The sequence below is a fragment of the Camelus ferus genome, chromosome 11, assembly GCF_009834535.1.
Source record: "Camelus ferus isolate YT-003-E chromosome 11, BCGSAC_Cfer_1.0, whole genome shotgun sequence".
NCBI classification, from domain to species: domain Eukaryota; kingdom Metazoa; phylum Chordata; class Mammalia; order Artiodactyla; family Camelidae; genus Camelus; species Camelus ferus.
In genome coordinates this window covers 69,443,307-69,468,637 of record NC_045706.1, presented here as the reverse complement: position 1 = coordinate 69,468,637, position 25,331 = coordinate 69,443,307, and the positions used below count along the sequence as shown (strand labels likewise).

Sequence of the window (25,331 nt, the reverse complement as noted above, 5' to 3'; positions counted from 1 at the left end):
ATTAAACAGACCAAACTGAGCCAGTGGATATGACCTGCATTTCTAGCTTCTGGGATTGTTTTCACGATGTAGTTGCCAAAAGGAGGCACTCAAGACACTGGATGAGGTGGTGGGGGGAGGTACAGCTCAGTGGTAGAGCACATGCTTAGCATGCTGAGGTCCTGGGTTCAATCCCTAGTCCCTCCTCTAAAATAAATAATAAATAAATAAATAAATAAATAAATAAATAAATAAATAAATAAAAAATTACCTCCTCCCCCAAAAAACCAAAAAATAAATAAAACCAAATATATATATAAAGACATTAGATGGAGGATCCCTTACACGTGGGCATACTGACTCCCTCTTCGCTCAGTGACAAATGAACATGTCATCTGATGCTTCTAATGGACACTCCAGGTAGAGAGCAATACACATCCAGCTTCAGGGTTCAAAATAAATACAATTTTCACCACTGCCTGTCTAGCCAGTAACTTTGCCATGTCTGATCTTTCTCATTTGTATATCCTGGAAGGCAAAACATTCTGTAGACCAAGAAGGGTTAAAAATGCGCTAGGTGGAAACATGACACTACGAGGAGGGGTGGTGCATAGCTCAGGGGTAGAGGGCATGTCTATTGTGCACCAGGTCCTGGGTTCAATTCCCAGCACCTCCATTAAAAATAAATCATGAGAGGGAGGGTATAGTTCAAGTGGTAGAGCGCAAGCTTAGCATACACAGGGTCCTGGATTCAGTCTCCAGTACCTCCTCTAAAAATAAAATAAGTAAAATCTAATTACCACCCCCAAAATAAAAGAATATATTAAAAAATAATGAATACCTAATTACCTCCCCAAAATTTAAAAAAAAAAACCTTTTTTTAAAATTTAAAAAAAAGAAAAAAAGTGACACCACAATATGGTCACAATCACAAGGCATTCCATTAATTGGAGTCCTCAGAGGATCTTGTGTTTTACTGCTTTATTCTGACAAATAATACAAACCAACCCGGCACGGCGGACTCCCTGGGGTGGCTTATTTCTGCACAAGGGACACTCATTAACTTACATCCACACTCATCAGCATTCTTCCCTGCTGCCTAAAGCAGGGTCTCCCACCAGTAGATGTCTAGTCTCCAACTGCTGCCCCTTCCCCGGCTTCTGGGCGAGCTCTGCATCTGTGGGCCCATGACTTCAGGGACACCCAGCAAGGTCGCCGAGATGGCATCCACACACGGACCCCATGCCTTTCAAGTGATGCCTCCAGCTTCCTGGAAAGACCCTCCACTCACCATCAATAAACGGGCACTTGAAAGTAGAATTCGCTGCTGGCTGGGCTGTGGACTCAGTTCTAAAGAAGCACTTTAACCTCAGGCTGCCTGACCATCAGGACCAAGGCTGTTTGAACCCAGCCAAGTGGCAGAGTTTCCTCTACTCACTCCCAGCACGACTCCTCTATGGCAATCACACTGCTCTCCACTGAAGGGAGAAGCGCTGACTCTGGGGTCTAGACCCAGACCTGCCGATGGGTAGTTCAGAAATGGGATCATCTCTTTGGACCCAAGTATCTCCTCCTGCAAGTGGAAGAGTAACAGCGTAGCCTGTGTCGGATTAAATTCTACAAAGTATATAAGCTTCCCGAAGTGACAGCTTCAAAGAAACTAGTTACAAACTGATAACATTACTTAAATAAATCTTTTCGCTTCTATAAAAGAGAGGAAACCAAAATAAAACAGCAAAAGACCTATGTATTTTCATGAAAGCTCTTTCTAGATAATACATATTTATAGAACTCTGGAACTGTAAGGTTTAACAGTAACAATCATAACTGCAGACAATCAGAGCTGTGAAATTTCCTGTGTCCATTTACCTATAAACAATATGCCATTATCTTCTTATTTTATTCTTTCATCTTATATCAAAGTGGGACCCACGACTTTGTGCTACTTTAAAGGGGGAAAAGCCCTAGGGATAATGAATAGGGACAAAGACTGTTGAAGAGTAGTCAAAACAAATCAAAAACAAAAACTAAACCAAAACAAACAGACAAACAAAAAAACCCCAGAAAACCTAAAACTGAGAAAGTTTAAAGGAATGAGATGTATTCTTACCAAAAAAAAAAAAAAAAAAAAAAAAAAGGAACAAATTAGCAGGACCTTCAGCCACAGCTTAATCATGTAATTATAACTCGTATTTGCTCTCAAATTGCCTATTGGTTTTACTTGGCTTAGCTGCATCACAGCGAAACTTTAACTGAACCCACTAATCTAATGAAAAGCCTTCTGATGTACTGCAACGCTATCCTTTACTTCTAATTCACACTTACCTGGTACAGCACTTGACAGGTTTCAACAGACAGGACATCATTTCAATTTCACAAAAATGTTGGAGGCAATACAAAGGAAACCTCCAACGATTTTCAGAAGAAGACTCAGAGAAGTTGGAAAGGTGAGGCTGCTTATCGGGGACAGGTTCACCCTGACCATCAGGACCAAGTCTGCTTGAGCCCAGCCAAGCGGCAGTTTTCTGAATCCTAGCTCTGTACTCTTTCCAGAACCCTTGGCCGGGACCTTAGAAAAGTACCAAAGAACAGCTGATGTGGCCCAATCATGTCACAGTTTCCAACAGGAGCTAAAAGAATCTTTGGAAGCATAGGCAGATAGATTCCCCTCAAATGAACGAACTACCTGCTTCTTTCATATTATGCACTTTGTAAAAGAGCCGTTTTACAGCCCTAGGGATTGAAGTAATCACCGATATTTTAATCGTTTTAACGTCTGTTATGCTAATAGACTGCTAATGGCTAAAAGACTCTTTCCAAATTATCCAACAAGGTGACAGGGGTAATTGATGCTCATTCACTTGAATCACCAACTCTTTCTTTCTGTTGTAGAAAAAATCAAAAGCTCCCAACAGGGAGATAACCACTGAGGATAACTTCCTGTGAAGGTTAGGGCAGCCTCATACATGAAATAGGCATGAAATGAAATAGTAATTAACTTTTCTACCAATTTCCTTAATTTACAGACAGAAGAGGAGAGACATCTCGACTGCAGATAGCAAGACACACCCAGACCATAAACTCACTTGAGCAAGCCCTTTGAATAAAGGTCCTGGATCGAAAAGGTTGAAAGGCGTCATATGACACAGGAGGTGAGGCTGTCTGGTGCTGAATAATTCATCAGCTTCCCTGCTCTCCTTCTGACCAGATGCAGGGACCACTAAACTAACAGAGCATGAGACCTCAAACAGGGCAGGGAAAGTTCTTCATGCAGTCAACCACTTCGTTTTCTTTCTTTTCCCTTAGGAAGCTTGCTGAGGAATAACATTCTATTGTGTTATGTACATCACAGTTGAACAGAAGATTCTCAAGAGCTAACTTGATGCCTGATTTTTTCTGTTGCTGTTGCTTTTTTTGGTGGGGGGGAGGTAATTAGGTTTATTTATTTATTTAGTAATGTTAATGGAGGTACTGGGGATTGAACCCAGGGCCCTGTGCATGTTAAGCATGCGCTCTACCCCTGAGCTATTTCTCATCCGCCTCATGTCTGATCTTTGATGAACATGTTTCCGTGAAACAGAGTACCCACTGGTTGGCTATCGTCACAGCCCGGTGTAACCTGTCCATCATGAGACAGCTATCTGCCTAACTAACAGAGAACTCTGGCTTCACCATTCCCTTTCGTATTTCAGTCACTGTGTCAATGTATCACATTTCAAGTGGCCAAAAAAAAGGGTCGTAGGCACTAAGGTGCAGATTATTCACTGGAGTGGGTGAGAGTGTTTTTAGCGACGGGATGCTTATTTTTAAGTAATAAGCTGTAGGTCTAGTTTGAGAAACCCATTTTTAAATAGCAAAAATGGGGGGAAGGGTAGAGCTCAGTGGTAGAGTGCACGCTTAGCGTGCACAAGGTCCTGAGTTCAATCTCCAACACCTCCATTAAATAAAAATAAAAATAAAAATTACTTTCCCCACCAAAAAAAAAGCAAAAAATATAATAAAATTTAAAATAGCAAAAATATAACTGCGAAGGACTGCATTCAGAATGCCACACAGACAAAAAGGAGTCAGGTTACTCTGAGAACCCTGACTTTTGTATTTTCTTCACAGTTCACATAAAAATTCATTACCGGAGGTCCCATGAGACAATACCAAATATAACTAATTTTCCTTTCCATACAAATAAATTGGAATCCTAATCTAAAGCCTCACTTTAAACCCAGATTTCAACTCACTATTCATCTATCTGTCGATCCATCCATTCATCCATCCATCCACCAACTGCTAATCTGACAAAACTGAGTTTTCCTTCCTGTTTCTATTCCCATGTCCCCCTCTGCATACTTCAGGGACGGTCAGGCAACAGGCAGCAAGACAGAAGGCAAGAATGTATCGCTTCCATTTTACAGGATGGTCAGAGAACAACAATTTAGATTCATGACGACATGAGATCGTTTCCACTGTTTTGTATTACATAGAACAGTATGTCTAGGAGAGTGTGTCAACAAAGTATGAGAAATCACACAAGACAGATGCACCACAGTAAGGAATTTCATTTCCATTTTTATTGGACGCATTTCCGAAATCACTCACACTGTACAACAACTCGTGCATAATTCTGATGAGCTGTTATTTCCTTTATATTAGCCTTGTAAGTTGATGTGCTTTAAAAATGACATTGATAGGATGTCAGTGACCTTTGAAGGCTAGGGACTGAGGCCACACCACGCCTTGCACGAAACCAAGGAATGCTTAATGAAGCCTCCTCTAAACGCTTCTCCATCTTTGCCGCAGAGACCATCTGGCTTGGGAAATAGCCTCGCTCCCTTTCAAACCTCATTTCCATCTGAAGAGTGCTATTCCCTCACTGCTTCTTGCTACTCATCCCCAGTCTACAGAAATCCATTCCTGGACCCAATCCCAGCACGTGATCACTTAATAAGCATTCCCAAAGGGAACCTCCCTGGTGTGACGTTCTCTGGAACTCCACGAGGAAAATAAAAAATGGCCCTGCCTTCCTTTCAAGCTGTGGGATGGCTGAATTATCACCACCCCGAGGCCAGAGAATGGGACTTCAAAACGCGGGGTGCCTTTTGATTCGACATAAATACTCTCTCAGCGAAAGACTGCGTTTACTCCAGCAGCTTCTGAGTCATAAGCCAACACCCCCCGACCTGTGGACAACCAGGAGTGAGTCTGTTCTCACTACAGGCCTCCCCCATTGCGGACAGGTGCAGACGGGCTCCGACGACAATGCTTTCTCCTTGATCTCCTGCAGGACAAAACTCGAAACTGATGAATGGCAAAAAAGATCCATGCATTCTTTGCTCTATTCTTCACCATGTCATGAAGACTGAGAATACCTGGCAATTCATTCACTGGCCATTCTTTATGACTCTTACATTAAAGACAACTTTGAAGAAAAAAATTACACACACACGTCCATTTAAATCAATGGATTCTTTTGGCCCCCTCCATGACAGGCAGTTAAGAGCCAGTTTGTGAATGATGGGGTAATTTCCCAGGGCACAAATCAAACCTGCAGTTTTACCCTGAGAGTCGCCTTTGTATATTTTGCTGTCGGAGTCGTGGTACTTTGCTGAGAAGGTGTGTGCTTTAATTTTCAACATGAGTGGAGAGCTACTCATTTCCTCTTAGACATCCTCCCCTACAGTTTCTTTAAAAACGAATCTAATAATGCAGAAGGCTAAATTTGCCTACAGCGTGAATGAAATGGAAAATGACGTTTCATACTTAACATCGCAGACTAAGGTAAGGGACTGTCCCTGCAAGGATGACTTCCTGTTACGCGAGGCTGTCTGACAACAGCCAGTACTTTTATCAGGCCGCCCAGAGAGCCACAGGCGTAACACGAATCCAAAATGAGCAAAAATACAGATTTGCAAATTTACAAATTCAAAGTCACAGAAAATTGGAAGACTGAATTGGAAGACTCTGAAATGACAGGCTCAGGACCTTTGTGGATTACAGAAAGGTCGTGGGTAGGCATGCCAATTTTGGAATGTTACTACTGGGCAAATAGCTAATTCTCATTCTGGCTAAGGTTAAATTCCAGGAGACAGTTATTCCAGATTAATCCAGGAGAAAATTCCGGATCTTTTCAGGGAATGGTATTAGTGATGAGATTCTGAGGAAATACAGGCAAAATCTCCAAATATGTTGAATAGCTTCAGTAAGAGAATTTGCTTTAAAACAAAGAATTAGTGTGTTGTGTAGACCAAAGCAGATAACATGTCCTTGGATCAAAAAACAATAGGTGGAACTTTGAAATAATACTTTTTGTTTGTTTATCTACTTGAGCTGAAAACCAATTCAGCATTTCTTAGGAAAGTCTATTTTTCTAAATCATATGTTTTAAATACCAAATATAATGATAACTTTAACATTTTTATTAACCAGATCTCCTGAATGCTTAAAAAAAGTCTTACTGAGCAACAGCAGACTGAAACTAAAAATAAAAGAGAAATGCTGTTTTTGAACCCAAAGGGAGAACATGGTACCGGTTTTGTCTAAATCTATAGAAGTAACCAACCTCTAAGACAGATGAAAAGCCTCGACTCCCTACCATGAAATTTACAAATCTGTAACTCTAGCAAATGAAGACAGAAATCTTCCCATATGGGAAAAACTTCTAATAGCTGGCTTAAATTTTATTTTAAAAGACTTTCATTTCCAAATACTTCAGCTTCAAGGGCTGAACGATTTCCTTTCTGCTACTTCCAAGTTGCATTTTTAATAAAACAGTTTTGGTCTCTGATTTCTTCCTCCTCATACCACTGGGTGATTTATGGGACTCCTGAGGAGCAAATGGATTTAACGGGACAGAATCCAGCATGGCAACAAAAGATGGCTTATATTTCCGGGACATGCGACTGCTACTCTCAAGAGGAATATCAGCTCGTTGACCTTTATTTTGTAAACCTCTTGGGCAAAAAACCTAATTGGGCAAATCGCTATTAGGAAACAAGACCATAGAAAGTCAAGCCGGGAGCAAATGGAAAGGTAACCAACAGAAATACACTGTGGCAAAATCGCACACGTTAACCAAAGAGGAAGGTGGTGTGTCGCTGGTTTGTCTTCTAAGAAAAATGTCATGGTTTAGAGCTGATCCACCCAATATGGCAGCTACTAGCCGGCTTGGGGCTGATGACATCTTCATTCATTCCTTACAAGGAAATATCCATTTCCTCAGCGTCACTCATCACATTTCAAGTGTGTGCGAGTCACACGCGGCTGGTGGCTCCTGTTTTGGATGGCACAGATACAGAACACGTCGATGGAGGAAGTGCCATCAGGACAGGTTTAGGAGATGCAGAGAGGAGAACGAACTGAGCTCAGTGACTGCAGAAAGAAGGTCAGAACGTGGGCACCGTAATCTTGCTATCTCTGAGTGTGAATTTCCCATAGAGCCCCAAATTCAAATCAGTATCTGAAAGTTCTACTTTATTATTTTTTTTTAACTAAAATGAGTGGGGTGATGGTTCTGGCAGAGGGTGCTACGTGTTTTACATACATCATCTTATTTCATCTTGATAAAGCGGTATGAGGTAGGCAGTACTGCAACCCCCACCTTGCAGAATATTCAACGAGGCGTAGAAAGAGCAGGGGGCCTGCCCATGATCACACGTCTAATGCCTGGATTCCAAGCAAACTCTACCCCTCCTCCCAAGCCAGAGCTCTCGGGCAGCTGGTAGGCGCTTCATCTGAGATGTGGGCAGAGGGAGTGCTGTCCAGTTGGCACTCCCGACACTGCCGTACAAGGTGAATGGCTTGTTCTTAGCGTTCTCTCTCCTTTTGGCCTAATGTTTCCTTTCCTTTTCTTTTAATAACTTCTTTTCCTTTTATTTTATTTTTTTGGTGTTTTTTTTTGGGGGGGGGGAGAGGTTAAGTAGATTTATTTATTTATTTTTATTGTTTATTTATTTACTGGAGGGACTGGGGATTGAACCCAGGACCTCGCGCATGCTAAGCACGCGTTCCACCACTGAGCTATGCCCTCCCCACCTGACCCCTGGTATTTTCTTGATGTTGAACATCATTACTGTCTATTAACAATGGAACGGGCGACACTTTCCAGTCTATCCTTGCCCCTCCCCGCCATCTACCCACCTCTGAGCTTTCTAAGTCCAGGCACCTCTTTCCCCATGTTACTCGCAACAGCTCATGAGGATGCCCTGGACCAGCTGGACCAGAAGGGAGTGGTCACCAAACAGAGTGTATCTGATGCCCCAATAATCCTGCACACACATGGGTACTGTTCTCTTAACCCGCTAATCAGTGAGTTCCACGTCCCAGCAAATTGCTTAGGAAATGACAGTTTATCATCAGTTACACACTAATGACGTCTTCAAAGCTCTGTTAAGTTGCACTAACAGTTCACGTCCAGACACCTCTGGTTGAAGATGCCTTTGACCACATTTTCTGCAGCCCTGGCAGGAGCAGGCAGACCAGCACCTGAGACAGTGGCCACCAAGGGCGAGCCGTGGTGGGAGCCTCCCGAGCTTACCTCCGGGGTGAGCCGTCGTCGTGGGGCTGGATGATGACCACCTTCACGGTCACGGACGTCCGGAGAAGGTCGATCATCTGCTCGTGGGTCAGCGTGGCCACAGCCACTTTGCAGATCTCCACGAGGCGGCTCCCCTGGCGAAGGCCGGCCTTCCATGCAAAACCAAAAGGTTCCACATCTGCAACAATTCCTTCGAAGTTCACGTGGAAGCCAAGCTGGCCCAGCCCATTCCTCCTCAGGGTCATTTCCACGGTCTCGCAGCCTCGGGTCACGATCTGAGGAGGGAGGAGGCGGTCAGAGGTGCTGCTGTGGGGGGCACCCTGGCCACTGTGCTCACCCCTCCCCCAGGATCACAGCCCTGCCCCCCGGGGCCGCCCAGTGACATGACAGTGACACATTTCAACCCAGACTTCACCACAATTTGCCTGTGGCATCAGGTGCAAAGAAAATAAAAGGAAAAGGATGGTTTCAGTCTTCAAAGGCAAACCTGGTAACAGGTGTCCTGCTTTTTCTTAGAAGCCACTGACCCAGAGCCCACGGGCTTAGGACAAGCTCTGATAATCCCTCCTCTCCTTTCTATGCCAACTGACTTGGCTCTTACACATGGAAATTCCATTGCTCCAGATGGACTGCAGCAACTGACAAAACGCAGACTCTTACCCATCGAGCAATGAAACCTATTAGACAATTTGATTCAACTTAAAGAATGGCCCAAAGCACTTCCAAGCTCACCGTGAGGGACCAGCTCCCTGCGTGGGCAGCAGCGGGAGGTCAGAATGTTAGGGTAACTGTAAGAATCCCTGTGCCCCGGCCCTGGGGACAGCCTGCTCTATCTTCCAGGACCTCTTCCCTGGATACTGGCTGCCCTGGCTTGCCTGGGTGTAAGGACCAGTCAGATCAAACACGTGCCAGTCGGCCAGCCAGCGTCCTTGGCATCTGTGGACAAGGGCAGCAGGCAGCATCTCACTCCTGAAGGCAAGCACCCCACTCGGTGAACTAAACCCCCGATCATTAGTTAGCACCACCCTCAAAAGTGCTTACTGAGACTAGCTGACGTGCACTGAAAGAAAGACATGGGCTCCCTGAATATCACTGGATAACCAGGCATCACTCATTTGTGGGAAATTTAAAGCCGGGAGGTATCAAACCCGCACCCTGCAAAGCACAAAGCTAATGCATAAAGTTTCAGTTTAATAAACGCTCCGTTTCCATGAAACATGCTCGGAATACACGGGTTCCTACTTAATAAGACCTATGACTGTAAGTACAGCTGTGGGACCGGGGCAGGTTTGGTGTATCACCCACGTGGCTGGGGTTTCCATGGTTACTGCCGCGGTGCACACATTGCCAATCAGTTTCTCGCAGACACACGAGAGAGTCCCGGGGCTTAGAAAAATGGGGAAAGGGACTGCTGGTCTTAGAGGTGAAGTTCTGAAAAATCGAAGCTTCCCCAATTATGAACTGAACTCATTTAAAACTGCTGAAAAAGTACTCTGGCAACACACACAACCTGAACTGATCTTCCCTTCCCTTCGTTATCAGCTTTGTTTCAACTAAGCTCTCCTACCAAAGACTGCACGTACGACACGTGCCCTGCCTTCTTTCAGACATTAATGTGACTTTCAGTTGAAATTTAACATTTGTACATCAGGTTGAAGAGTGAACGGTCCAGCTTTCTCTGAGTCTGTTCTGTCTCCTCCCCTTATATTTTCCAACGAACTGCCACATCCTCTGCTTTCGGCTTTTCAGGATTTCTTTATCCTTTCTCTTGCTTCTTTTTTTTTTTGGGGGTGGGGGGGTGATTAGATTTATTTATTTATCTATTTATTTAAATGGAGGGACTGGGCATTGAACCCAGGATCTTGTGCATGCTAGGCATGCCCTCTACCACTGAGCTAAACCCTCCCCATTGTTCCTTGCTTAACATGTGCAAAGGCTGAAGGATCATGCTCTCCATTTACTTGGAGCTGCTCACGTCATTGCATGGACACAACCATCACATGAATATGGTTCCCTCCTCTCCAGGTACCCGAGACTGGATACATAATTTGCAGGGTCTGGTGTAAAACAGAAATGCAGGGCCTCTAGGTCAAAATTTATTTAGAATTTCAGGGTGGGGGGAGGGATAAATTAGGAGTTTGGGTTTTGCAGATAATAACTACTATATATAAAAGAGATAAGCAACAAGGACCTACTGCACAGCACAGGGAACTATATTCAGCACCTTGTAATAACCTATAATGAAAAAGACGACGAAAAAGAATATGCACATATAACTGTATGCCTGAATCACTATGCTGTACACTAGAAACTAACACAACATTGTGAATTAACTATACTTCTATTAAAAAAATCAGAATTTCAAGACGGCGAGAGCAGGGCCTTCAACCAAGCCTGGGTTCTTCTGAGAGCGACCGGCCCCGCCTGCCCATTTAGGCGTGAGCTCTCATTCCCTACATGTGTCTTTACTTGCACCACAGACAGCTGTGACTTGACTGTCCACCACTATAAACGGCGCAGCGTTTACCATCTGCAAGTAGCATCCAGTCCCAGTATCTTTACGATGACTCAAGCATCCCCTTCCTCTCCATTTCTGTTGCTACCACCCAGTACCAACCTTACGTTCTAGCCCCTCAACGTCTTTGGATTGGTTTGTTCCTAAATATCTCCTGTTGCAAGTCCTCCAAGACCCAGAGTATCTTTCCTTGAATAAACTCCAAGGGGGAAGGGTATAGCTCAGTGGCAGAGTGCATGCCTAGCATGCCTGAGGTCCTGGGTTCAATCCCCAGCACCTCCACTGAAAAATCAAATAAATAAATAAATAAATCTAATTACCTAACCCTCTGCAAAAAAAACCTTTTTTTTAATTAAAAAATAAAGTAAATTCCAGACATCGGGCACCTTAGTCACATGAGCAATACAGTCACTTTTCTAAGAAAACGGTAGAATGGAACCCACAGGATAGTGAATGTGTAAGAACCTATGAGATGTGCATTTTTTTCTCTTTTCTTTTCTTTCTTTCTTTTTTTTGGTGGGGGAGGTAATTAGGTTTACTTACTTATTTATTCTCAGAGGAAAGTACCGGGGACTGAACCCAGGACCGCGTGCATGCTAAGCATGCGCAGTACCACTTGAGCTACACCCTCCCCCTGAGATGTGCATTTTGGTGGCTGGTGAAGGGGCATTCACTGGAGTTGGAGTTTCAGGAGCACAGATCATGATGACTCAGTGAATCTCCTTAAAGAAAAGTATTTGCAACATTACTGAAAGCACAATGTGTCTTGAGACTCACACGGAAAACTCAATTCTCCAGATACACAAACGAATCATGTATTTAATCATCACATGCAGGTTTGTGAACATACACCCTACGATCCTGCTGAATACGCTGAAGGCTCTTCTTGCAAACAGTGTCTGCAAATAATGACGTTATTTCTCCAAGGCTGGCTGACACCGACTTGACCGCACTGTCTCCTCCGTGAGGTCTGGAGTGACAGAAGATTTATATTTGGTGGGAGGGAAGCGGGCAGGGAATGGGTATAATTTCTCCTTTTTTCATGATTTTAATTGACTAAATCTTTTCTAATTAACGAAAGATACAGTCCGTTGGGGGAAGATTTACACATGAAAAATTCTTTTGCCAAAGCACGTTTTGCTCTTACGTTTGATTTATTCTTATAATTCTATTGTATATACTCAGACTAATGTCTACATCTTCCTTTGTTAAAACATGAAGTAGAAATACAACTGCTATCTGTACTGAAAATAACCATCTCTCTTATGACTTTTTTTTTTTTTTGGTCTTTCTAACTTAATAGGTAATTCTATAAAACCTCTGTAAGAAACTGCAGCTACAAGATGAATAATATATTTAATCTGGCAGACTAAACAAAAATACCTACTGTATAAACATGCACAGAATGGAGGCTGCAAAGAGGACTTAGTCTGACTGTTCGTATGGTCAGCAGTGACTCTGTGCCTATTAATTTCCCTCTAGGAAGGGACCGTCATGTCACTCTCTGCAGACAGACGTAATATTGAGTCAATTCTCTTGTCGTTCCTTTAAACCCTATAAAAATATGTCCTGATGTTCCCTTCTGAAAAATGCCTTCCCTCTTCCTTTCCAGGCAATTTGTAACAGGTGCTTCTCCACCATTCATGGATTCTGCAACAGCTCAAAAGGACACAGCATTTAATACCCAAGTTCAGACTCCCAGACACAGGAAACAAACTATGGTTACCATAGGGGAAAGGGGAGGGGAGGGATAAATTAGGGGTTGGGGATTAACAGACACACATTACTAGACATAAAATAGATAAACAACAAGGACCTACGTATATAGGACAGGGAACGATATTCAATTTCTTGTAATAACCCATAATGGAAAAGAACATATATATGTATCTACATGTATAACTGAATCACTTTGCTGTACACCTGAAACTAACAGTGCGTATCAACTACACTTCAATAAAAATTTTTAGAAAATAAAAACATTAAAAATAAAACCCAATTCTATCCATAAGAAAGTCATTCATTCCCTAGGTGCCATCACCAGCAAGGAATTTCCACAGTGGAAGTGATCGTGAATCTGGGATTGAAGACTTAAGGATGACGGGAAAAATGAAACGGATACTTACTCCCAACCGCTGAACAACCTCCCGCATGTCTTCCGCACAGTTATCCACCGAGGACAGGAGGATGCATTCTCCTCGTTCGTAAAACACTTTGATACTCATTAATCCAGATGTCCATCCGATGACATCCCTGCAGGAGCAGTTAAAGACCACATTCTTGGAATCCTTCTCGATCAACATTACGAACTCATTGGAAATCCCAAGGAGACATTCGATGTCGGCGGACTGGCCGAAGTCCCGCGCTATGACGTGCCACATGATCGCTCCGATGCTGAACAGGTGGGCATCCTTCCTGGGCTTGACCTTCTCCTTTTTCTTGGCCCCCAGGGTGATGAAGCTGAACTTCACAGAGGTATCCACGGTGGCGGTGGTGACAAAGTTCTCCGCCAGATCTTTCAAGTACTCCTGCCTCGTTCGCGTGGCCATGGCTCGAAACTTTTCAGATTTGTGGGCTGCATTCTCTGCATTGATGACTTTGGCTAAGAGGAAGTCCCGAAATACCGCTGACTTTGGAAAAGTAACGCCTTTGGGAATTGGTGGACCAAACGGGGGCACATCTTTTGATCTGGAAACGCCAACACTGAGGAAGGAAAAGGAGACACAAGATGAACTGTGACACTGTGATGGTCACCTTCAGAAAGGTGACATATTCCCGTGTGTTTAATTGAAGTCATCCATTTGGTAGCTTCTTGTTAACCTAATTTCTGGATACCAGAGGGTTTTTGTTTGTTTGTTTTTAGGCAAAATTTTTCAAACTTAGTAGACGGGAGGTTTTATGGGCTCAGTTGTGGCCACTTGAAGTTTGTAGGTTGAAGCCCTAAACCCCAGTACCCAGGAATGTGACTGTGTTTGTAGATAAGAACTTGAAAGGGATGATGAAGTCAAAATGAGGTCATGAGAGTGGCCCCTAATCCAATCCCACTGGTGTGTTTACACGAGGAAGCCTGGACACAGAGAGACACCAAGGACGCACACACACAGAGGAGGGACCATGTAAGGACACGGCAGGAAGGCGACCGTCTGCAAGCCAGAAAGAGAGAGAGAGAACTCAGGAAAAACCCAACCTGCAAACAGCTGGATCTTGGACTCCAGGCTCCAGAACTGCGAGAGACAAATGTCTGTTCCTTAAATGACCAGGTCTGTGGTACGTGTCATGGCCGTGTGAGCTAAGATAGGGGCTAATGGGTCCGAAGCCAGGCTGATGCTCTAACGCTGTGGCTGGTCCCCGCTGACAGAGTGACACTCCCGACAGGAGCAAGGTTGGCCCCACTGGCTGCTGCAGCCTCACTGGCCCTGGACACAGTGATCACACTTACGGGGCCAATATTTTTGAGCGTCATTTTTTTTCTTTTTTAAGGAAATGCTCACTTGATTGATCACATTTTGAACAACTAAATGAAGACTTGATGGATGTAGTTTTAAGAGATTCCAGGGACTGAAAGGATCAAATGTATCGTGACAAATACCAAGCATCTCAACATGGCAAAACCAACCACCTCGCCTATATCAGACATCAGCTTTGGTTGTCTCACATCCTTTTTGGAATAAGAGTAAACGAATGAATGAACAAATGAAGGACTAGAGTGAGTGAGTGAACGAGTCCCCCGGTGTCTCCTCCCTAGTTACCGAGTAGCCTCTGTACCAAGAATGTGAACCAACCCCACACCTGCCCAGGTGGGTATCTTCAGTGTTGGGATAAACAGAGGAAAAAATTGATGCTTTGTTTTTGCCACTGTAGAAAATCCGGAAAGAGGTGACTTGAGGAAGGAGAACTTTCAGTCCAACTGGTTCTGTTAGGCATGAATTCCTTTTCTGGGATGTGGCTGGTTCGACTAAAAAGGTGGCAGTCCCCGGGGCCTCTCAGCTTCACTGTGACCTGCATACTCTCCAGCAGAGTTCACTGCTTCCGGGGAAACAAGCTACTGGATGTAAGACGGTCTGGGTGGGGCCTTAGCTGGTGTGAAAGGGGAGGGAAGGACTGCCTCACTTTGGGACAGGTGACCGAGTGCACTCACGTATGGTAGTTAAGGCACTAAATTGGGGAGGACATGGGGGACAGGACTCATGTCTTCCAAGGTCCTAGCAGAGGTCCAAGTGGCTTAGGGGCTGACGTCATACTGGACCAGTCTTTCCCTTCCTTGCATCCTTAGGATGAACGCTCTAGATCGGGTAGGGATTATTAACTCCTGGAGAGTTGTCTCTGAGCTCCCTGTCTGGACTGTGGTTAGGCTAGCCGCACCTGCTGCCTCTCCTCTGGACAGATCAACAGCTCGAGTGACCTCTCTGCCCTCTGGACCCTGCTGTCCCCACGCTGGCCACCATCCTAAACTCCAGTGATTGCCTGTGCCATGTGTGGTTTTCTCCTCCAGCGATGGGCGCAGATTCCTGGAAGTGTTCTACCCACAGGATGCTGAAGAGGGCAAACCCCACTTAGCACCTTGCGGGGTTACTTTTTGCACTTAGCTCTGTGGATCTCAGCTGCTGTCTGACTACAGCTTGCATGCTGTCTGACTTCAGCCAAGGCATCAGGGCAAACTTTGTATCAAAATATGTTCAAGACGGCTCTCGCTGGAGAGCTCTGTAGTGAGCAGAGAGAGACATCTGCTTTTGTCCCAAATTATTAACTCGGGGATCTGAATGGACATGCACGCTACAGTACACGGTACAGGCTGCCACCCTATGCATCTCAGATCAAATCTGCACATGCTTCAAATTGGCAGCTCTAGGGTCCTGTGTGTTTCTAAGATCTTGGCTGAGAAGAAACATCTCACCACCATGATGCATACACTCCTTTCGGGGAAGACCTGGGAGGGCCTGAGTGGCCTCACCTGCCTCCGAGGCTGCTGCCCATTAAGCAGCGGTTCTGGCAGGGGCTGGATGAGGTCTTCAAAAGTGAGGACACGTGTGACCTACAATTGTGAACTGCTGGGAATTTCGCTCTTTCAAAATGGGAAGAAGGTCATCATTTCTTACAAAAAGTACCTGAGGGAGGGGGTGGAGGAAAAGGATGATTGTGGGGTTAGAAATAATCATTGGAAAACAAAGCTATTTCGGGAAGAGACGTCCTGTTGAAGCAGCTCTGGGAGCGTGAGGTGCCGGGGGCTGCTGACTCACCTGTAGCACACGTTGTCGGTGCACGGATTGTGCGCCTTGACGATGACGAAGACGTGCTGAAAATGGGACCGGACGCTCTTTGGAGTGAAAGGAAGTGCCCCGGGCTCCTGGAAGATGATGGTCACGATGTCATTCCCTATGTGCCTCTTCCTCAGGAGCTGCGGGGAAGAAAGCGAGCGTACACAGTTACAGAGAAGGTCTTCTGTGAACGTAAGAGCTGTACTAGAGACACAATTCACTCAGCTTTCGGTTTAGAGGAGTTTTTTTTTTTTTAAAGAAAACCAGAGTTGCTTTTTGGAAGCAAGGCGTCCTCAACGTGGCTGCGTCCGAAGACCCACGGAGATAAAAGCCGGCGTTCAACTCTTCCACTTAATTCAACCCGTGTTCTCGCTCCTTTTCGGCTTTGTCTTTTTAACCCCGAAATAATAGCACGTTAGAGCCGAAATCACTTTAAGGAATTCTGCAGTTTAAGCCCTTTAACTTAAAAGGAGGAGGCAGCACAGCGCCCAAGGGGAGGGAGGGTTAGTGACACCAGTGCGTCCGGCGGCTTAATTGTGTCTGTGCCCCCACAGGCACGTGCGTGTCTGCGAGGGAAACACAGAAGCCTGTGATTCTGGTGGCAGTAGATTCAAACTAATTACCTGAAATCTAGCCTTTGACATGTATTTCGGAGACACAGAATTCCACCAGATGAACAGACGGAAAACTTAATAAATTACAAACGTGGCCGGAGAGAAGGAACCCCAGAGCGGCAACATGTTAGCACCTTTACTTCCGATGTTCCTTCTGCCAAGAATGCCCCCTTCACCCCAAGTCTCTCCTAGACAACTCAGGCCTCTGATTAGCTATCCCCGGGCCGGGAAGGAACCCCCCTGGTGAGCCTGCTCGGGCCCTGCACCCACACACCCAGGCCCGTTGCTATGACAACAGATGTGGTACCCTATTCTAATTGTTGGTTTCTTTCTCCTGCATCACATCTTCATCGTCAGGATGGCAGGAGACGTGTCTGATTGATTTTGGTTTCCGAGTTTCTAATGGCCTGCCCAGGACTCAGCAGACACCCAGGAGACATTTGCTCAAGGAATAAACAAGTGACACAAATACACAATCACAGCCACGTCATACCGCGCGATGAAACCGCGACCATCTCTGAGCGCCGGGAAGTCCACACACATAGCACTTCCGCGTGTAAAGCCCCCCAGCATCTGTGCTCACAAAGTCTGTGGTCGTCAGCTTAGATACTGCAATCCTTACGTGAGCGGGTGACGTCACTGCAGGAATGGGATCATCCCAGGCAGTAAATCCCTCTTTACAGCCATAATAAAGACAATGAGCTTGCCCTTACATTTATTTGGCACCCACATAGTTCGCTATAAAGAGCAGTAAGTTCAACTCTTAAAAACCTTTTAAACTCAGATACAAAAAGGATTTCGTTGCTAGGCCCCTGACTCGTGATTTTGCATGATTAAAAAGGCCTGGAAAAGGGGGGTGAAACATCCATTCTTCCAGGGTTCACTACGTACCAGTTAAATCCCTGATTCATATGTTGGAAAATTCCTCTTTGAATCCCCATGGTTAAAGTTATAAACACCCCAAAATCATTTTCCTGCCTGAGTGCAGTTTTGAAAGATATGGTAATATACCTTAAGGAGCCATCTGGAGTTTTAAAAATGTTTGCTGGATATTTAAGTAAAAGGTGACATTTCGGATCTATGTCAGCAGCAAACTAGTCATAGTTGCACGGTGTTATTATTTACCCGCACTCTGGTGGACACAGATGTTCACTCCAGCAAATGTTTCATGTAAAGAGAGCGAGGCAAGGAGATGTATCTAAAACAAGCATCGACAGACACGCTGAAAACTCTACGAAGCTAAGATGCCCTTCCCTCGTCCCCCCAATAACGGAGACACGGGAGTCACACGTCCTGCAACAGGACAAGGGAAATTCAGGAACAAATAAATGAAAAGTTAAAAAAAGAAAAACTAAAATGCCTAACAACACAATAGCTTATACCGTACTTTCCTCAGCATCCTTGAAACCTAGGCATTCTCAGACTGGCGCGCAGGAAGATAGAGCTCACGGTGGCCAAGGCCACGCGGGGAGTTCTGTGGCTCCTCCTTCCTGGGTGACCACGGGGTCCACTTCCCACGGGCCCCAACTCAGTTAAGCACGCAGGGCAGCCTGGCCTCGGGAGGCAGCACAGAGTGGATGGGGCTCCCACCCACTTCTCTCCCTCCTGAAGGGAGATGCTGGGTGCAGGTTTCTACTTCACCACAGGAATATTTAAAGCAGCAGTTAAGGACAACTTTAAGGCTGGTTACTTTGACAACCTGCCGGCTAGCTTTTTTTTTTTTTTCCCCCCGCTTTGTAAAACTGGCTACGCAAGTTTTTCAGATACAAAGTGCATGGTTACAAAATGCACTCTGTAGACAAAATAAACTATGTGTGTGTGGGAGGGGAGCGAGGAGATTCATTAAGAAGATAAAACCTAAATCTCTTTGCGGAAGATAAACTGAGAGAAATGAACACTTTGTCCATGAAGGGGATACCTGAATCTTTCTAGCCACTAAAGAAATACGGCATTTGGAAAGGTCCCAGAAACATTCTTCATCGCCGGACATTACATAACCTAAGTATTTCTTGGACTTTGTATCTAAAGGTAAATGTTTTCTTTAGCAGTGAGTTATGTCTTTTTCAAATCGGTCAATGACATTCCGTATAATTAGAGTCCGGAAATGGAAGGGCAGAGGGCGAGGCAGCCCATAAATCAGGACAGCCCAGCAAGACACGGAGGTGAGTCAAGCCCCTGGTCGCCAAGACGCTGTCTATTTTGGAAATTAAGGAATGACATCTTCCAGGCTCTTCCAGACAGGAGAAGCTCCCAGAACGTTTTCAGCACCAAGAGAACCAACTCAGTGTCTCCAGCCACAAGCATGAGTTAGTAAATATTGTGTTAGATTTTCACAGTTGACTCTACCAAATTCCCCAACACTTGATCCAAGCTGTGAAACAGGACTAAGCTCTTGTCATGACAAGGAAGGTGAAAATGTGACTCTTCACCCAATTCCATGACAAAAAGCATACAGATGAGACCAAAATAGCAACCTTGGGGTGTATTTCCCACGCCTTAAACAAACGTCAGGGTTTTGCAGGTCCAGCTTTAACTCGGAGCAGCCATCCAAAGCAAGTGAGAACCAGCACCCCTCCGGCAGCCACACACACGTGAAAAACACCACCAAGTTCCACTCGGTCGGATCTGCTCACCTCTACCCAAGCAGGTTCATTTGCTCAATTATTTTTTTTTTTTTAAACCTAGCAAGATAGGAAAAAGGAATGTCTGGCACCTAATTCTGGAGGAGAGCGGAGAACAGGCTGTGAAATATGAAAGAGAAACAGGATGTGGCTCAGAAGAAGTCTCTAAGAGTCAGTCAATGACGAGGAAGCTGAATTTGAAACTAGAGCTCTCCAGAGAGTTTCTTGTCTTAAGAAGCAGGTATGTGAAAAGCAGCATGATTTCAAAGAGGAAACTGCATCAATTAACGATTATCTTGCAAGTTTTGAAATTCAGAAAGACGAGCTCAGAAGTGAGCAAAAAACAAAATGCATCCCCATTTAAATAAACAAACAAACAAAAAAAACAGTTGTAAGTTCTGGATCTCAGTCCTCGGAGTGGATCTAAAAAGTCCCGGCAGGTAGAGCAGGGCTGACAAAGGCGGGTCTGGCCTGATGCTTCTGCAGTCTGATCTCAGCGCATGCCCTCCCCTTCTACACACCACCTCGCTCCGGAACACGCCTGCTTGCTTTTGCAGGAGGGACTGACCTTGAGCTTGCTAATTCCTCGCTGAGAAAGGTTCTCCCCTTTACTTAGAGGGCTAGCTTCTCCTCCTTCAGAGACCTTCCTCATTTTGCACGCAATGCACACACAACTCACACACACAGACCCTCAGACACTCTATACCCAAGAGTGTGCACCCGTGATGAGAATTTTGCTTTGATTCTTAAGAGACATCTAGAATTTCCTGTGGAAAGACACGGAAATAGTGAACATGGAACAGTAGTCTGAGTATTAGGAGAGGGAAAAGCTGCACACATTAGAATATAAAAGATCTAAACTTAGAGAAAAGAGAGCCTCGCCCCTGGGCTCCCACAAAGAAGTGACTGCCAGTCACCACTCTCATCTCAGATCAGCAAGATCTTATCAAATTTAATCACCGTCTCAAGGTTACCACGTTATATCACCAAACACATCTTTTATATAAAACTTTTTACCAACAGCAAGTAAATGGACAAGCCAGTAAAGCAAGACTGACGATGTGAGAAATGGAGAAACGGAAATGAACCAAGAATGGGGATTTTTAATGATTTATTAACACGGTAAAGATCAGGAAGGATGATGAAGACACACGTATTCCTCTTCTGATCCCAGGCAACACCAGCCCTTTTTCTAAGCAATAATTCTTATTATCTGGTATACGTGTACATTATTTCTGGCCCCGGCAATAAAGCTAATTGTGGAAAGCTGAATAATAAGCATTTTGTTCTCCCCCAATATTCCGGATTATTATTTACAGACGCACCCAAGAGCAGTGGGGACCTGCTTGGACATCACTTAATGAGGGTGACTCCGCCAGCGTGAGTGGTTCTGCAGCCATACCAATTAGGGGCTCACAGAAGTGCGTACACACACCTTTTAAGGCAGGGGTTGGCCATCTGTCTAAATTATCTGGAGAAGGGGTTCCTGCCCAGCTCAAGCTTAACAAGCTGTGTCCTCATTATGTCTGTAGGTGCCATCCCTAGGCTAGGACCAGAATTCTGCACGCGGAATCTCAGAAACCCAGGGGTTTGGTCTTATTCCTAAGCGACCTCCATGGAGTTCGGACACCCCAACCAAGCAGAGCCGTTCAAACTTGACATGTGCATTAAAAAATAATAATAATAAAGTTTACTACGTGCCAAGAACCATGCTACCTTTATCGGTCTTCTATGTTCAGTTTGAAGAAAAGGTTTCTCTGCCAAAGTGAAGTCTGAAGCTAACTGATGGGGTTCCTACCACTGGTAACACCGCTTGAGAGCTTACCTCTGATCTGTTGGAAGGATCGGCCCGTGGGGGAGACAGCCCTGGGAAAAGTGGACTGACTGCCAGCAGGCCCAGAGAGAGACCTGGGGGCATCAGGGAAAACACTGCAAGAACCAGCTTCCTTATCGCGCCCTGGGTCTGGCTAGGTTTTCCCTGTAAGAGGCAGGCATTCCAAAGACTGAACTTTTTGCAACTGTGGTGAACTCTCTAAAGACTTTGAGTACATCTCGGGATCAGCTTTCAGCTTGATTTATTACCAGAACAAACACAAGCAATCCTATCTGATGTGGATGCGTCTAGACCAGTTAAATGGTCACAAACACCGTGGTGCTAATGAGGCCAAAGTTAGAGGCATGATTCATGGACAGACCAGTTAACGCTGCTGAGTTCTGTGGCCTCAAAGGGCAGTCATGAGCCCAGATGGTCATTTCAGACACTTATGCCCTTGGTATTAACACAATGTGTGGGTGGGGTTCCAGGACTGCACGGTGCCACGGTCTATCTATGAACAGAATATTCTGACAACTCGTGGTTAGCAAAATATTAAATGCCAAAGTAAAAAATCATTTTCTGTCATTATTGCTCAATTAGTCGCTTACTTTCTGAACTATTCAGACCTTAGCTTTTCGTAATAGATCTTGAGGACTGGGAACAGGAAGATGAAACACAATTCAGTCATCTGCAACATTCATCCTCCGTATCTCCTAAGGGATAAAATGATAAGAACACCTAAAATTTATCTAGCACATTCGGTGCCAGGCGCTATTTTAAGTGTTTTACTGATATGAACTCATCTGATTCTAACTATCACCTAAGAAAGGCTCATTAACTCATTCCACAAATGTTAGCCGACTACTTACCACATTCTGGGAATGTGTCTGCGGGCAGAGGGCATCTCGGTGAAGAAAAGAGTAAAAGCCTCTGCTCTCAGTGGTAAAGGAAACTCAAGCACAGAACATTTGCCCAAGGTTGCAAGGCTAGTAGCTGGGATTCCTAGCCGGGAAGTGGGGCTCCAGAATTCTTGCTTTTAACAATTACATTTTTCTGCTGAAGATTTTTGTCCAACTTAGAAGAAGGAAGCCTCAAAGAAGGCCCCAGAATCACAGAATTCTAACACTAGGAGGGAGATGTCACGTACCATCTTGTCCACACACGCTCATGTGTGTTGCACCTCCCCGGATCCAAACCCCAGGAATGTATCTCAGAAACACAGCACTCTCTCCATCTGAGCCCGGGTGTAAAATCCTTCTCAGTGCCGGGCCCCCGGCACCCGCTGTTGGCCATCTAGACTGTGCTCTCCTTATGCAAATATCCAATTTCTTGAGAGACAAAGACACTTACCCAAGTTCTCAAGGCAAGGGACTGACTGCAAGGCCAGAACACAAGTCTAACCTCTCCTGTCCCACTCAACACTCAGCACTTCATATACTACGATGACTTGCCCACATCCCATATGGAGTATACAGATTTCTCAAAGACATGCATGACTACATATACTCTAGTAAGAGCAATTAAAAAACCAAAATCAACAGTTTTTTTTTTTTTTACAGTGTTCACCTCTGATCCATCAAGCATAATTTATTCAATGCTATGAATACTCACTCGGGTTAAAAAACAAAACCAAAAATGGAATCAAACAAGGCTTTAGTTTGTAATGTACAGGCTCAATGTACCGGTTTTTTTTTTTTTTTTTTAAATAAAACCTCCCATTTGGGAAGCTGAAAACCCCCATGCATTCCACTCCCTGTCCCCCATCCTTCCAGCCACACTTTTACATGTGGGGCTTTTCAGGGGTGGTTCGGTGAAAAAAAGTCAAGTACAGAGAACTCATAAAACCACCATTGTAATAACTCTTTAATGAAGGAGGGTGGGGGAAGCCAGTTTTGAGTTCTGGTAATAGTACCGTCAGGCGGACTTCCACATTCCTGAGGTGCCCCTCGGGGAAGCGGCAGGGCTGATTCAGTTTGGAGCCCAGTGACTCAGGGCACCGGGGAGCTGGAAGGGCCACTGAACACTCAAGGAGTGGGGGTCAAGGAGCACTCGCTGTATTTCCATGAATGTCCTGACAGGTCATCTTGGCCTGAGTCAGCCTTACGGGTTTTCTGGGCAACAACCCACACAGACTTTAATTCCCGGATGATTCAGAGCTGCAGGGATCTCAGTGAAGCTTCTTAATATCTAATGAGTCTCTATGGCATTATTCCAGATACACTTCTTAAGTGCTGAGATTCCTTTAGAACATCTATAGATACACCCATGTGATCTAGTGATTGTAACGCCATCTCATAAAAAACATAAAGATATGAGATCAAAAGACAGCTCCTCTCAATGTAGTGGGCAGAGCTCCGATTACTAGGAAAAACTGTAGAAAATGCAGGAAAGGCGAGGGACTGAGGTTAAGGATTAGGTAGAAAAACCCATCTAGCAATTACCACGAGAAGACGAATAAACAGAGGAGCTGTGGTCCCCAGTGTGAGGACCTGGGGCTGAGGACCAGCGGCCTCCTTCTCCTTCCAGCTGTTAAGATCCAAGGTGGTTCTTGCAACTGGGGGACGGGGCAAGGGGCCTCTTGGGAAAAACACATCCTTTGACTACCTTCACTGAATTTCATGAGCATTCAGAAAAAAAGAGAAAAAGCAAGAAAAAGTTCTCTGCAACAAGTAAGTTTCATTCATTGGACAAACATTTACCCAATAACCACCATGAAGTCTGTGGCGTGTCAGGTTAGAGCAAAGGAGTGTGGTTAAGTGATGCAGGAGACTAAGCTTTTAAGCATGAAGGCAAACTTTGTTTGGACCCTGGCTTTAACCCTAATACAATCAAACACCCTAAATCTAAAGAATGCCACGAATGAATTACAAGATTTATTCTCGCAATATTTTCTATATATAAATAAGTTCCTGATCCATATGCAGAAACCGAAGTTCGGGTAACACAGTTGACTTTTTTTTTTTTGTAATTAATACCGTTGAAAGCAGTTTCCCTTAAGATGTTGCCTGGCAAGCAATACAGGTGAGTGTGGAAGAGTTTCTGAGTTTTGTAAGAAAAAAGTGTAAGGAAAGCTTGTGCAATGATACTCCCGTTAAAACCCAAAGACTTCCAAATGATAAAAGAGCCAAAGATTATTAATGCCATTCAAGAAAAAAAAAAAACTAACGATTTCTGACAAATCCTAAATACATTAGCACCATACGAGGGCTGCGTTCCAAGCCAGCACCTGACGCGGGAGGAGGGAGGGGAGGACGAAGGGGAGGACGTACCTGCTGTCTGTTGTTGGGCATGTGGGGGAGCATGGTGGACACGTGGAACATGAGTTCGTAATCTTTGTACGTGGTGTAGAGGGAGTGCGTCCCCGTAGAATCCGCTGCAAACAAAGATTCATCACAAGGAGAAGTTAGCAAGTGCAGAATGACCCACATGACGCTTAGGGGTCGTTAGTACAAAAGGCAACTCAACGGAAAAGAGCAAACCGGCCGAGTCTAAATGATCGGCCTCTTGGTGGACATCCCACTGTCTCAGGCGCTGTCTCTGTCACTGTGCAGCCAACTCCTGCACCCTGGGTTTTCTATCTGCTTCCTCCGCCTGCTTTCTACTGCACACAGGCCTCGTTTCGCCTGTCTTTCCTCCTACATTCTTGCCTTCGCATGATTGATCCAGAGGAGCCACGTGGGGCGCGGTGCGTCAGCAGGGGGAGTGCGGGGGAGCAGAGGATGGATGGGGGCTCGTGCAGACCTGGATGTTATTACTAGACGGGCCTGAGCCAGTGAGAAGTTATCCTTGCCCACTCGTGTGCATGCATGTGTGTGTGTTTACAGTTAATTCCTAGCTATCCTTGGGTACCTGACCCTCCAGATCCCAGAAAAATGAAACAGGATGGACTTAATATGGAAATGGGGTCAACGAGTGTGAAAGCTTCCCTTCCCTGAATGATGAAAAGCATTTTCTTCTCTTTTCAGCTGGTCACAGGATGATGCAGTCACGTGATCAACACCGTG

General features: G+C 44.9%; 1 protein-coding gene across 1 annotated transcript in view; it reads right to left on the bottom strand.

Moving 5' to 3' along the window:
* The window catches only part of SIPA1L2 (signal induced proliferation associated 1 like 2), a 195,434-nt gene that overhangs the window by 39,640 nt on the left and 130,463 nt on the right, over nt 1–25,331 (bottom strand). Inside the window, 4 exon segments of the mRNA XM_032491815.1 lie at nt 8,507–8,781; nt 13,148–13,724; nt 16,259–16,416; nt 24,597–24,700. Coding sequence (XP_032347706.1) covers nt 8,507–8,781; nt 13,148–13,724; nt 16,259–16,416; nt 24,597–24,700 — 1,114 coding nt within the window.